This window comes from Oncorhynchus masou, chromosome 1, assembly GCF_036934945.1.
Source record: "Oncorhynchus masou masou isolate Uvic2021 chromosome 1, UVic_Omas_1.1, whole genome shotgun sequence".
NCBI classification, from domain to species: Eukaryota; Metazoa; Chordata; class Actinopteri; order Salmoniformes; family Salmonidae; genus Oncorhynchus; species Oncorhynchus masou.
The window spans coordinates 27,564,793-27,579,673 of record NC_088212.1 but is presented as its reverse complement, the minus strand read 5'-3'; the positions used below and the strand labels follow the sequence as shown (position 1 = coordinate 27,579,673).

The window sequence follows — 14,881 nt, the reverse complement described above, 5'->3', positions numbered from 1 at the left end:
GGCCTCTTTAATTAATTAAGATAATATAACATGTTATGTGATGGTTTGTATGGTGCCACCAGGACAGAGTTTGTGTGAACTTCACTATCACCAACATGTTGAGCTCTCTGTCTAGTTTACCAAGGTAGGGTGTGGTCCTTTGTAGTTCAGAATGGGGCTTGTAACACCAGGGTAGTGGGTTCGATTCCCAGGACCACCCATACATAAAGTCTATGCATGCATGACTGTAAGTCGCTTTGGATAAAAGTGTCTGCTAATGGCATACAGTGCATTTGTAAAATATTCTGACCCCTTGACGTTTGTTACATTACGGCCTTATTCTAAAATGAATGAGATTGTTTTTTCCCCTCATCAATCTACACTCAATACCCCATAATGACAAAGGTAAAACAGGTTTTTATAAATGTTTGCAAATGTATAAAAAATGAAATACTGAAATATCACATTTACATATGTATTTACATTTACATATGTATTGTTATTGTTTTTTTATGAGGATCCCCATTAGCTGTTGCAAAAGCAGCAGGGTCCTCCTGAGGTCCACACAAAACATGAAACATAATACAGAATGACATAATACAGAACATCAATAGACAAGAACAGCTCAAGGACAGAACTACATAAAAAAAATGTAAAGCCGCACGTAGCCTACATATCAATGCATACACACAAACTATCTAGGTCAAATAGGGGAGAGGCGTTGTGCCATGAGGTGTTGCTTTATCTGTTTTTTAAATACCAGGTTTGCTATTTATTTGAGCAATATGAGATGGAAGGAAGTTCCATGCAATAAGTGCTCTATATAATACTGTACGCTTTCTTGAATTTGTTCTGGATTTGGGGACTGTGAAAAGACCCCTGGTGGCACGCCTGGTGGGATAAGTGTGTGTGTCAGAGCTGTGTGTAAGTGGACTCTGCAAACAATTTGGGATTTGAGACATTAAAGTTTCCTTTAAAATGAAGTGATGCAGTTAGTCTCTCCTCAACTCTTAGCCAAGAGAGACATGCATGCATAGTATTTATATCAGCCCTCTGATGACCCTTTACTCAGTACTTTGTTGAAACACCTTTGGTAGCGATTACAGCCTCAAGTCTTCTTGGTTATAACTCTACAAGCTTGGCACACCTGTATTTGGGGAGTTTCTCCCATTCTTCTCTGCAGATCCCCTCTAGCTCTGTCAGATTGGATGGGGAGCGTAGCTGCAGAGCTATTTTCAGGTCTCTCCAGAGATGTTCGATTGGGTTCAAGTTCGGGCTCTGGCTGGGCAACTCAAGGACATTCAACGACTTGTCCCAAAGCCACTCCTGCGTTGTCTTGGCTTTGTGCTTAGGGTCAGTGTCCTGTTGGAAGGTAAACCTTTGTCCCAGTGCTCTGGAACAGGTTTTCATCAAAGATCACTCTGTACTTTGCTCTGTTCATCTTTCCCTCGATCCTGGCTAGTCTCCCAGTCCCTACTGCTGAAAAACATCCCCACACCATGATTCTGCCACCACCATGCTTCACCGTAGGGATGGTGACAGGTTTCCTCCAGACCTGACACTTGGCATTCAAGCCAAAGAGTTCCATCTTGGTTTCATCAGACCAGAGAATCTTGAACATAGGCCACTGTGTTATTGGGGACCTTCAATGCTGCAGACATTTTTTGGTACCCTTCCTCAGATCTGTGCCTCGACACAATCTTGTCTCGGAGCTCTACGAACAATTCCTTTGACCTCATGGCTTGGTTTTTGCTCTGACCTGCACTGTCAACTGTGGGACCTTATATAGACAGGTGTGTGCCTTTCCAAATCATGTCCAATCAATTGATTTTACAGCAGTTAGACTCCAATAAAGTTGATCAATGGAAATAGTACGCACCTGAGCTCAATTTGGAGTCTCATAGCAAAGGGTCTGAGTACTTATTTTTTTATACATTTGCAAAATTATCTAAAAACCTGGGGTATTGTGTGTAGATTGATGAGGAAAGAAGTTATGTATTCCATTTTAGAATTAGGCTGTAACGTAACAAACTGTGGAAAAGGTCAAGGCGTCTTAATATTTTCCATATGCACTGTATATTATATACTCATCCCAAACTTGCTATTCTGGGGTGTTTGCATGATTTCAATGAAACAGTCTTATATGAATGGTGTTTAGGTATATGACGCTTAAATGTTGTAGCCATGCATCCAGCTCAACAACTTGTCTGCTGCCATAGCAACTGCAGGGGAGGCTGAGCAGCGCTGCCTGCCTGTGCAATGCATGTCACCCATAGCAACGACCAATCAGAAGTTTCTATCCTTTTGTTCAAGCACAGTGAAGATAGAGGATATGATGGGTGGGCTTTCGGGACCATGCATCTGCCAGCAATAGGAGACTCTGGTCGTCAGTCGCATTCAAACACAACATTGATTGGTCGAAGTGGTTTATTTCAAATATTATAAACATTTTTACTGCTTGCCTACCCTATGAGCCTCGGCTTGGTAGAGATGACTATACCATAGCCCTGAAAAGGAAAAAGTCTGTGCAATTCATTATCAGTGCTGTATTAAACTATATACTGATTAGGCCTATGCATTTAATGGAATGACAGTATTTTGGTGCACTTGTGAGGCATACGACAAGTGGAACTACACCGTTATTTCGTCATTATAATCACCATCTCAAGCAATGCACTAGAATTTTAGCTTTCGGGGTTCCAGAGAAGTGACAAGAATATAGACCCCTCCTCTGATGGGCGGAGCGTGCATTTGTATTTCGATGTTGTCTTTTTTTTCTCCAGCTCTTGTTCTGACACGTTTGCACTGAGTGAGTGGCATTGGCACACTTTCAATCGCTCACTACCTCTGCCATCAAACAACATAAAGCACACAGAGGCAGAGGCTCGCGCTCATAAATTTCAACAGGCAGATATTTTTGCGCATCGCTTTACAGCGTGTAGCCTAATTAATTTCTCGCTGTTCTTTTTTTAAATAATTTTTCCACTAATGCAAAACATTAAAAAAAAAATTGCAATAAATTTACAGGTAGCAGGTAGGCCTACTAATTTACTGCCTAAGTGTTCTATTTTTTATATTTTCATTCACATGTTTATTGTTAATTTTCACTGGATATTTTGTTTCCTGCTGACAATAATGGGGATTTGAACATTTTCAAGAGGAATTGTACGAGGAAACATAATCAAAAGAAGACGACTAATAAATGACAGATCAGCAAGGAGCAATCATACACAACTCGTCAACTCAAAAGAGAAAGACGAATTGACAAGAGGACTCCTGCAGGATACGAGGGACAGCGGCTGTCATTTTGACAAATAAGTTTGAACAATTATAGCTTATGTATTTTCGGACAAAAACATTTATAGATACTCACACTTCGGACCGTGCATAAAGAAGGAAGATTGCAAGAAAGTGATTACTTGGACACGCGATATTGATACCATTACTGGTACTCAGCTAACGTTAGCCTATTTATTTTTTCTTATAGGCTACGCGTAAACGCAATATCACCAATATACAGCTCTCTAACGCAACACATGTTGTAGTTGTTTTTTTGTATGTGAGTTTTTCAAGCCAAGTTTCCATTTGTGTGGCTTCGTGATTCTGTTTCGGCTGACTATGGACGAACAAGCCCGGATCATGCAGGCTCTCGGCGGTGTCAGCTTGGCTGGCCACTCGATACAAGGAGGCATGGCACTGCCGCCTCCACATGGACACGATGGGATAGATGATGGGAGAAAACAAGATATCGGTGACATTCTGCATCAAATAATGACCATTACTGACCAAAGTCTGGACGAGGCGCAAGCAAAGTTGGTTCATTTATATGTTTTCTTTACAAAACACTTTACGCACCATTACTCACTATAGCTAATTAACATTAACATCCATGTAATAAAAGGCTGGCTATAAAATGCTGATCCATATGGCAATCCCATGGTCATAGTTATTTGCAGGGGCCAATGTAGATTAAAAAGGTAACACCTGTCATCCAGTAATTCTAATAGTTTTGAAACTTGCTTCTGGCTGGGGGGAGGCAAAAAAAACTTGTATGTGCAAAGTGCAGGCTTTACATTGCATTTACATATAATGTTGCGAATTGGTAGGTTGGGGCTCCTGTAAACATTGATGCGTATTTGTAAAGTACTATTTTACAGTAACTCCTGATATTTAAAAATAACGTTGGCTAATGTCCAAATTTAATTCCATGTTAAGTTATTTACCAATAACAACAATTTTGAATGTAGGCCTACACTCTTAGTTTCAATTGTGCATTTTCTACTAATAAACTTTTTTTAAACAAACTTTGAAGTCTTACAAAATAGCATTTCAACAAACAATGCATCCATCGTCAATCGTGTTGACAAATCACTGTTTATGCTACAACTTTGCGATGCATGTCAACATGTGCAAAAATGAGCAAGACCTCGAAGTTATTGTAAAGAACAAAGACACATTATTATCTCAAAAGTTTTAACAACTGAGGTGTTATAGTGACTATATTTCAATGTTGGTTCTTGTCTCAAACTGAAACAGGAAACATGGACTGAACTGCCACAGAATGAAACCTGCACTCTTCAGCGTCCTCTGCGAGATCAAAGAGAAAACAGGTAAGACTTCACATTAATTCAAGTGGAAGATGTAACAACAGGAGGACTGTATCAATAGGCAACATTGCTGAGCCCCAACGCATTTGCACACCGCCATCTTTACTCTCCCCGTTGGCAGCTTTATCCGAAGTTATCAAGCGGGAGACAGAATCAGCTCCCGTCCGTTATGACATTTTAAATGGGAAAATTCAGGTTATGGTTAACGTTACAGCCTTTGAGAAGCATCTGCAGATTTCCGCAAAAAGGTATCGGTGCTCTCATGTAGAAATTGATATAGGGTTGTTGTCCGATGGTTACATAGGGGTGGAATGGACAATGAGGTGCGTAACATTCCTCCATATTTTATCATAAATAAATGAAATTCACTTGCTTTGGTTTTATTAGGCTACACCACACCATGTGCATTATATGAGCCGTTTCTGCGCCATGCATCTAGTTTTTTTTATTAAAATGGAAAGTATAGCCAACAGTGATGGTAATTATTAATCCTATATTTAGTCAGTTAGATTGTAATCTCGTGCTTAATGAGGTTTGCTGTCCAAAGGATGGATCACTATTGGCATTATTGGCACGAGTCTAACCATTGTTGCCTTCTGTAACGCACATAAAGCATTCAGACGATCAATAGAGCCAGCCGTTTCTAACGTGACAAGCTAAGTGCAATGATACTGTGGAAAGTATATATAAGAGCATTGTGTAGCCTAATAGAAAACATAATATTCAAATATCTGCCCAGCATGTGGGGACACAGATTTTAGAACCAGTCTCTTGCCCACATTAATATTAATTTCCTAATACAAATGGGTAGCCTACGAAGGAGTAACTGTATGAGGGTTAATATATTGTTAGGAAATAGGACATGATTTAAGATTGCTATATTTTTTTAACAGAAAATTGGTTTGGTCGTCCTTAGTAGCATTCTACAAGGTGATGAGTTAAACTCAAAAAGTTAAATAGGCTTCCCCCAAACAACACTATTGTGTGTGTGTACAGGCTGTGTGAGTGAGTTTGTGCATGCCAGTCTGCGCGAGCGCATGAGTGAACAATTGTGGGCCCATGCTACTTTAAGATAACCCTTTTCAAATTCTAACCATGATAAATCCACAAGCTACTAAGGTTAGCATACTAATTGTGCAACCTGTCTTATGAATCGTTCTTGTGCGTCGCAATGCCATGCAATCCTGACATCACAGCAAATCAAACACCATACATCGATAGAACAGTATTTTATTATAATGCACATTTTCACTTCTGTTTTTTTGCCCAAAGTCTTTCTAGTGGGCCTGAGGGTTTTGCCCAAAGTCTTTCTAGTGGGCCTGAGGGTTTTGCCCAAAGTCTTTCTAGTGGGCCTGAGGGTTTTGCCCAAAGGAGATTGCTCATAAGAAGACACGAACCACATGCTACAGTCAGTGATGTGACGGTGTGCATCTTCAATACGCTTTTGTTAGGGTAGGTAGCCTAGACCAGTCGTTGCAAGGCCAGATGCATATCATATGGTCCTAATAAATATAATATCACTTTTGGATATGACAACAAATACTATGATTTTACGCCCACGCTATTGGAGAAGGTGTTTTCTGTGGACAGGATACTTCTGAAAATGTTGATGAGCCAAAAGGAGGTTAGTGCTAGTCAACTTCTCACATATAAACCTGTTACAAAGATGTGTTTGTACCGCAATGCAATATACAAAATTAAAATTTTCACTATTGTAAGTGTCTATATTTGTAATATTTAATTGAACCTTTATTTAACTAGGCAAGTCAGTTAAGAACAAATTCTTATTTACAATGAAGGCCGATATGAAAACATGTTAAAAATATTGCTGTTGAGTCATTGCTAAAGGGTGTCTGGCTGATTTTCTGGGGGATACTTTATACAGTGTAAAAGGCAGAGGCTCTTCATTTTTATCCACAATATTTACTCAATATTTGTTGTTCAAAGTCAATCACACATAGATACCATAGACTGTATGATCCTGTGTCTGGGTCCACACACAGAGAGACAGGGAGAGCGCTCAGTATCTGCATCTTATCCTTGTCCCAGTTCTTCTGTAGTTGACATCACAGGGGCCAGCAGAGACATTTATATTGCCCTTTAAATATTTGACATGACTTGAAGTGTAGGTAGGCCATCAGTAAAATGTCACAGGAACACAATACTTTATTTTATGCATTTAACATTTAAATCATTTCAAGTTATTGAAATGTTTTATTCTAAATCAAGCTGTTGCAGAAGCATTATAAGCTGTCCACTTTACTCTTGCTAGTGAACTGTGATCTTCGATACCAATGGTGAATCATATTATGTCAAGTTCCAGTTGTTTATGACTACAAGAGACAGTATTACAACAGCGGTGCAAGCATTTGGCATTTTTCCCTACATGTTGCTCAAGGCCACGTTTGGTATTTTGGTATCCTTTAAAAGAGTGAGAGAGAGAGAGAGAGAGAGGGATGACAGTTGTCAAATACCGGTAAACTCCTAAACTCAGCTGAAAGTTGCCTATCATACAGAAATCCCTTAAATGACATTCATTTGCTACTGCTTTAAAATAGTGACGAGGTGTCAGAATCATGGCCTCTGTGTGGCTTATAAGCAGAAGTGACTTGGGTGAGATCATAAAACTGAATGAACTTTTCGGCCACAGGAGGTGTCTGCAGGGGCAGGAGAAGGACCCTCGTGGCTGCCTAGCCTACTTGAGGTATTCTTTATGCCTGTCGAGAAGAAAGTGGGAAAGTGAGAGAGTGATTGTCTTAAGAAAAAGGGGGAACATGATCACTGGATGTTTTAGCTCTATGTAACGATGTGTGAGCAGCTGTGAGTATACTGTATCAACACACACGATATGCATGTATCCCTACACGCTTTCAGATCTAAACCCCACCTGTAGGACTTATCTCCGTGGGCACATGTTGGATTACTTTTGACATTTTTATATTTTATATGACATTAAATATCTAATTAATTATGCATGAGAAATAGAGTCTCTAAGTATGCTAATTATTTAAATGAGCTTGTTCACTATTCCAGTTGTTGTAATCTTCTTTAATCCCTTTGATGGTCTTTGTTTCAATGTCATTTTCCACAAGAACTAAACCAGTAAATAATATACTGTACTTCTGTGCTACTTTGTTTGAGCACTCAATTTGGAAAAGCCTGTGTGTAGCAATGCTTCTGGTTGTACATTTTCTCTATCCCAGTCCCTCTGATCAGTATGTGTTTTGTGTGCTGTGTGAAGTATGGGGTAGCTGTAAAGTCTTTGTTTTTACTATTGAGAATTTAAATCCAGTTTTAGTTTGGAATCGAGGTGTGTGTGTGTTTTGACTTATGGACATTATTGATCTCATTTTAATCAGATAATCCAGTGCTTTATTTAATTATACTGTATCAATAGATACATAATAAAACTGTATCAGTAGTTTCATAATACAATTAAATGCAATTAGTACAATGTACATGTAAGGAGAGAGAAATCTTTGAAAATATAAAATGCTTATTATTATTCTTGGATCACATTGTACCAGCTGTAAATAGAAACAGGCTAAATCAAACCTGAAGTGTTTGTATTGTAGCCATGTAAACAATGACAGCAAACATACTTGGATTTACAACTGTTTGAAGAGGTAATGGATGATGTGTGTGTCTGTCTGTGTGTGTATGTGCATATATCTCTGTGTGTGAGAGAGTGTGTCTGTGTGTGAGAGAGTGTGTGTATCTGTTTGAGTGTGTGTGTGGTTATTCTGCGGTTTGGAGTCACAGCCTTCCCCCTCTTAGCCATTGACAGAGCTCAGCTGGTCTGGTGGCCTTCTTAACCAAACTGTTTTTCTCTCCCACTGAGGGTCATTCACATGCCCCCGTGGCATCATATAGAGGGATTGTTTGCTCCTTTCATGTCTGTTCACTGGCACATAATCTCAATGTCATTTAGCCACCCAATGATCCCATCCGGGGAAAACCATTATCAACCATGAATTTGACAGCAGTCCAGCAAACAGATATGGCTGTAACTACTTTATGTTTACAGGATATGCTTCAATACTGTGCAGAACATTCATTTTTTATGCATTCATATATATGTTAGACGTAAGAAGGCCATTTTAACTCACCTATAATCTCAGAAACTCACTAGGGAACTTGGTGCATGGCGGTGGGGGGAGGCTCAGTAGCCGTGTTGTGTGGTTGGGAAAGAAAGTGGGATGTACTTGACTGGTGAACAGACTATTTGTAGTGTTCAGAGGAATTTTGGCACTCTTCTTACTCTTATTGTAGACCCAGAGCAGATTTCCTCATCGCTAATGCCCTAGAAATATTAATTCACTTTGATATGCTAATTAGGGGGCATTATGCAAGAAATTAGATTAAGTGGCAGCATGAAGTCATTTGCCTGTCAGTAAATTGAGTGTTTTTAGCAGGAGGGGTTTGTTTTTTCACTTTCTCTTGTTTTTGCATTTCAATGAGCTGAATGTGAGATATTGCTGAAACTGCTACAATTCTTTACCTTTTTATTGTCCATTGTTTATTTTCTCTCTCACTCATCATGTTTGATACCAGCAATCTGCAAATGATGACACGTGTTTGTTCTTCGACACATTCCTTTTGCCCACACCTCTTCTGAATTGTGCCCAGCATGTCAGAGGTAGATAAAAAAAGAAAAGTAAACTCTAAAAAGATACATTTGCAGATTTTTTTTTTTACTGTAGCTTGAGGAAGACATACAGTGCATTAGGCATGAGATCTCAGTGCTAATCAGATGGGTTTTGCAGTAGTTTCTCTGTGCCTGGTTTGTTTTCTCTCCTCTCCTCTCTCTCTTGCCCTGGAAGCGAGGCTCGCGTCAGCAGCGGGAGCAGGAAGAATAACAAAGGTGAAAGATTACCTCCATATGGTATTTCTGACCAGGAAAAGGAAAGGTTCTGCAAAAGCACTCCTCTTTGATGTGAGGTTTAATCAATAGAAAGAGATTACAGAAAACTATTACAGGCTAAATCAAAGCGCGCCACAGAGGCTTAGTCCTCTCCACAGCTCTCTCAGCTGCACTGCACTCCTCCTGGCTGTGTATTGACTTGTTGTTTTCCTGACCTTTGACTCATCAAGTTCAGAAATGGGAGGTCTGGTCTGGAGAGGTAGGAGATTGCAGGAGGCTCAGGCTGATAAATGCCCAGATCCAGTGTGTAGAGCAGTGGATTAGAAAGACTAGTTACAGTGTCTGACTAGGGGGGGTAGGGCTAGCCGACATGTTAGCCTCCTCATACTGCTGATACCACTGCTGAACATGCCACAGTATTTGTTTGTTAGTTCATCTATGTGCATGCTGTGGTTATGAACAGTGGACTGGCTGAGTAACTTTCAGATTGAGGTTGTAATTAACCACGTGCAAGGCTGACTAAAAGCATTACCTTGAGTAAATATAGTTAGGATTGAGGGTGTAAACGTTTGTCAAACCTTTAGGGAACATTCATTTTAAAGCTCCCTGACAAAGAGTTAATGAGACCCCTAAATCTAGTTTGTTGTTAATTTGACATGCCATTATGATTATTATGAATATTATGATTATAGTTATATTAAATTGAGAAAACAATGAAGTTAACAGTGTTACAATCCTTAACATGGCCCAAGATCAAAAGTCAATATTTGTGAAGACTGCCTTGTTCTTTACCCTTTGCTTTTTATAGTGTTGATTTGTGCAAAATACCACAGTCAATGTATGCCGTGGAACAGAAATCCATTCAACAGACAGACAATTGACTTTTGGATGCTTTTTGTTCGAGAGTGCCTCAGTGATGCGGCTGCAGCGACTAGATAGCGCTCGGCAGAATGGCTCGCTCACAGCTGGGTTCCTGGCCGTCTCAATGGCAGGGCTACTTGTGCTTCCTCTGCAGCGGGTAGGGGATTGGGAAGATGGGGAGGTTATCTAAGCAGCTCCCAAATCCCCTGCTTTCTCCTAACAGCAGAGAAAAAAGCATATGATAAAGAGAGAAAATAGAAAAAGTGGGGTGCGTATCAGTATCGATGGGGAAGGAAATCTGGAATGTCATATGTTCATATTCTCCCAGTATTTGTCATATTTTGTTTTCCCGACTGCAACAGTATAACAGCACCTGAATCTGATTCTGATCTGAATGAGGTGCTTTGATACGATAACCTGCTGCTGCTGATGACCCTCCGTCTGTACTCACACAGACCCCATCTTATGCTTGCCTCTCGCTACCTCTTCTATAGCTGGAAGCAATTTCTGTGGGCTCCTGTGCGAACAGCAGCCCATGATTGTATTTTTGCCCATACATTATACCAATTAGTCTTTATGGCAACTGGCATAAAAATATGCATCCTCCAACAATATTTTAGTAAGTTAATTGCAACATTTCTCAATTGTACAGTTGGTGAAATAGTTCTCTTCAGGAGGTGGCAGCCAGGAGAGGCTGCTCGGGATGCAAAAGGGAAAGCTTGATTGAAACGTTTGACATCGGTAAAGCTTGGAGCAGCATGACCCTTGCTTGCATTCTGTGCACTCCATTATCCTCAGTGTTCTGGTCCCTCTCTCAGCTAACCAAACAGAGTATCCCACCTGAACCAACATGCTGCTGAAGCGTGATGAATAATAGAAAAGAAAATTAGAATAAATCTCTCAGATCCTCCTCAGCATTGTTCGGCCTCATCCATCAGGAAGAAAGGCCCCTCCCACATTGACCCAGTCTGGGTATCAATGACATTGTCTTATATTTGCTAATCTCATTTAATAAATGTGGTCCCTGCACCCCCACCCTCAACTCTGGAGATGAGCTCATGTTTCATTTAATTACTTTCTACCTCAGATTGTTCGGTTTGCTCCATTCTTTGTTATTCAAGGAAATACAGTGATTATGAACATGTAGAATATTTCCTCATAGACACAATTCTGTTTGGAATTGGAATTTCATTGGATTTTGTTAATTCAGTTGGCTTCAAAACTTTTTTTTTGTCAATGGGAATACGTTTGTCTGTCGTGTTCGTTAATTCAAGATGTTCAACCCCTGTATAACTGATTATAATCTATTTTTTAACACACTTATTTCCCTGTGATCATTGCATATAGCTAGGCCCTCCTCTACAGTGGTCAGATGTCATAATGTTTCCCCCATGGGCCACCTGGTGCTTTATGTTCATGTTGGATACATTTTTTGCAACATGGAGGTAGCTTGTTCCCCATCAGGACCCTGGCATCTGTTAGCGAGGCGTCTCCTCTAATATATTACTGGAGTTGTGCGCCCTTCAGACCAGAAAGAGACCGGCTGATGAATTCGATATCACCTCTGACTTGTCAGCTATTCTTTGCAGGTTAACTAAATTGTGCTAAGTATGAAACATTACATTTTCATTCAATGAAGTGAATGTTAAGCCAGCCACAGCTATTTTCAATATTTTATGCTTTTCCCCTGACATGTATATGCCATAAGTACAATTTGTGATGTGTTGTCATCAATAATTTTGTCAGAAAGCATAAAAGCTTGAAAAGCCATCCAACCACAGCAAAATATAAAATTACCATTTACCCATGCTCACCTCGCTGGACGGTTCCTGTCAGATATAGATTGAACAGCGAGTAATTCTGTTAAATCAATTAGTTTTATGTTTATTTATTGATGTTGTCATAAGTATACATTAGTATGCCAGATTTGTGTTGGTACTATTCAGTTCAAGCCCATTGAGGAATAGTCTGAATGTATCTTATGGAGCGATAAGTGATATTGATTGAGTAAGAGCTAATCACAGATCAGGTCAGGTAACAGAGACACTGGACCAATACAATGGGCAGACTGTTACACAGTAATAAGAATGATACAACTAGAAACAGAGCAAAGGTTTGGTTACCGGATGTTTCCTATAGAGTTTCTTTATCTGAGTCCAATCCTGGTCCTAATGTTTTAAAGCAGTATCATTAGATGGTGGAACAATATTTCCATAGAGTGTTATTAGTAGAAAGAGTGTCAGATAGAGATACTGGTACAAAGCAAGTCCTCTCTTGGTAATGATACTGCTATTTATAGGTCCCCATTTCATTAGCTCCAGTGTTTCAGAGAAGATATTTTCTCATGGGGCAATAGATGCCTGATGTTCATTTACTCCCCATACACATTAAATGTAGACAACCAACATGCCAGAATGTTTTTTTTAGTAAAGAGGGGCCCCTCTGCTATTACAGGAAATATATTTGGATGTTATTTGTTTTGGTGTTGATCTATTCTATGATTGACTGACTCATCTTTAGAGGTTTGATGATACATATCATATTATCCATGTAATACAGTAACAGGGTATAGTGAATGGAACTCTTACAGGTGATCATTTTTCCTTTAGAGAAGTGTTGGCATTTTCAGTTTCATCTAGATTATTAGATTTACCCATTTTATTTGAACAGTTCTAACATTTGAACAGGCTTCAAATCATTATCCGTGTTATCACACACATACTGTACAATGTTGAATAACGTTATGTAGCTATTATAGAAAACAGAACAATGTCTTATTGTTGTCTATTTCTGCCCTCATCACATGTATTGTTTTCACAAAAGGTGTTTTCTAAAGTTCTCTCCTTATTTGTTCATCTGTAATTGAATCCCTTCTTCTATTGTTCCACAAGCCATTGTTCTACACGGTTCGTGCATTAGAGTGATATATTGAAGGCAGAAATGGGAAAAAGACTGCAATGCAATGAAAATTTAATCAGCGTCTTCTGCTGCTTTAATAAGGCAAATAATTCTTATTGGCTGCTGTGTTAAGATTTCTAATATTTAATTCATACCAAACCTTGCATTATTCTGCCCCTGCCCTGACAAGCCCCACTCTGCTGCCTGCCAAAAGGCAACATTAAAAACTTAAAAGCAGATGTAAATGTCTGAAGGCATCTGGATGGCCAGTTTTGAAGTCATCACTAAATGGTACTACCTTGCATTATTAACTATTATTAGGGACAGAGATTGTTTATCAATTGATAGTCTTTTTTACTTAACATTAAAATGAGAACAGAACATTTTGAATATTTGCCAGGCCAGATGGAACATAGCATCAATCATTTCACTGAAACTCCTTGATGGCCTTGTATTTGTGTTTTTAAAGGCAACTTATTGGCTCCTGGTGTTGAACACAGAGAAACCTTATATTATTGAGTGATTCAGAATTACTATCTTTACTCCTAAAACAATATACAAGGGACTGAAAAGCCCTTCCACTTCTATCGTCATATTTTCTTATGGGTTGGTGAATGTATAAGACTACTCTAAATGTACCTTTCCTTTTCTTCCTAGAAGTTCATTTTTGTGGGCTGAAGCAACGGAAAGGTGGCAAGTGGCCAAAGGCTAGGTGATGGCTCATGTTAAAGTGAAACGGCGGGTCCTGTTTTCCTCTCTTGGTGAAATGGCTTAATTGGTGTCAGAGCCCCAGGGATAAAGGCCTCTTGCTCTGAACATAGCCACACCGTCATAGTCTTTCCTCAGCCAGGACAAGCGGGTAACGTCTGGTGGTGAATGAGGACTAAGCCGTGCCATAACAATATGCAGCGATGTTTGGGATGAGAGAAATGAATACGCGCTTGCTCCCAGAAAGCCATGATTAATGACGGCGAGTAGGGGAACGCTGTCCCTCCTCTTACTCCACTTTGATGGGGATTGAAAAGCAAAAGAGGCTGGTTCCTCTTCTCTTTAGAAAGTGGATGTCACCCAGAGTACATTACTGCTGTTTGTCTTTCCCGTTTTTCCTCAAGAGGAATGCGGTGGGGGATTGGATGGTCCCTCCTAATGAATTTAGGATGGCTCCGCTACCCTGATTTGGGAGTTGACCCATCCTGTCCAGTAGCAAGCTGGTGGGAGTACTCAGTCTTCCTTGGAGTTATCGCTGTTAAGAACTACATGGGAAAGGAAAAGCACCTATTGATATAGATAATTACTAATATTACAACATAACAGTTATTGACAAATGTATGTTTCATTTGATTATCAGATTCTCTTATTAACATCTTTACTACATGTCTATAGATTTTATAAACCAGTTAATGACATGCTGGCAACCTATATCCATATATCAAAATTATTTATGGTGTCTGTGCACTTGGAAAAAGAACAGAAAACTAAAATAAGATATATTCAATGTTGTGAAAAAAGAACGATGACAATGTGCTTTTTCATAGTATCTGTGTTTTTTAAATTACCAACATAAATTTTATTTAAAGGTCCGATGCAGCCATTTTTATCTCAAATAATTTCTGGGTATCAATTGTGTATCTTACTGTGATCGTTTTCAATTAAAATGGTTTTTAAAAATGGC

The 14,881-nt window shown here is 39.4% G+C and overlaps 1 protein-coding gene across 6 annotated transcripts in view; it reads left to right on the top strand.

Annotated features, from left to right (window-relative positions):
- The first annotated feature begins 2,841 nt into the window (after positions 1-2,841).
- The window catches only part of pbx3b (pre-B-cell leukemia homeobox 3b), an 83,900-nt gene continuing 71,860 nt past the window's right edge, over positions 2,842-14,881 (top strand). For all 6 annotated transcript variants that reach the window (XM_064967119.1, XM_064967118.1, XM_064967116.1 and 3 more), the window contains exons 1-2: positions 2,842-3,791; positions 4,516-4,589. In XM_064967119.1, the coding sequence (XP_064823191.1) occupies positions 3,598-3,791; positions 4,516-4,589 (268 nt within the window). In that variant the 5' untranslated portion in view covers positions 2,842-3,597. The remainder of the gene's footprint in view (positions 3,792-4,515; positions 4,590-14,881) is intronic.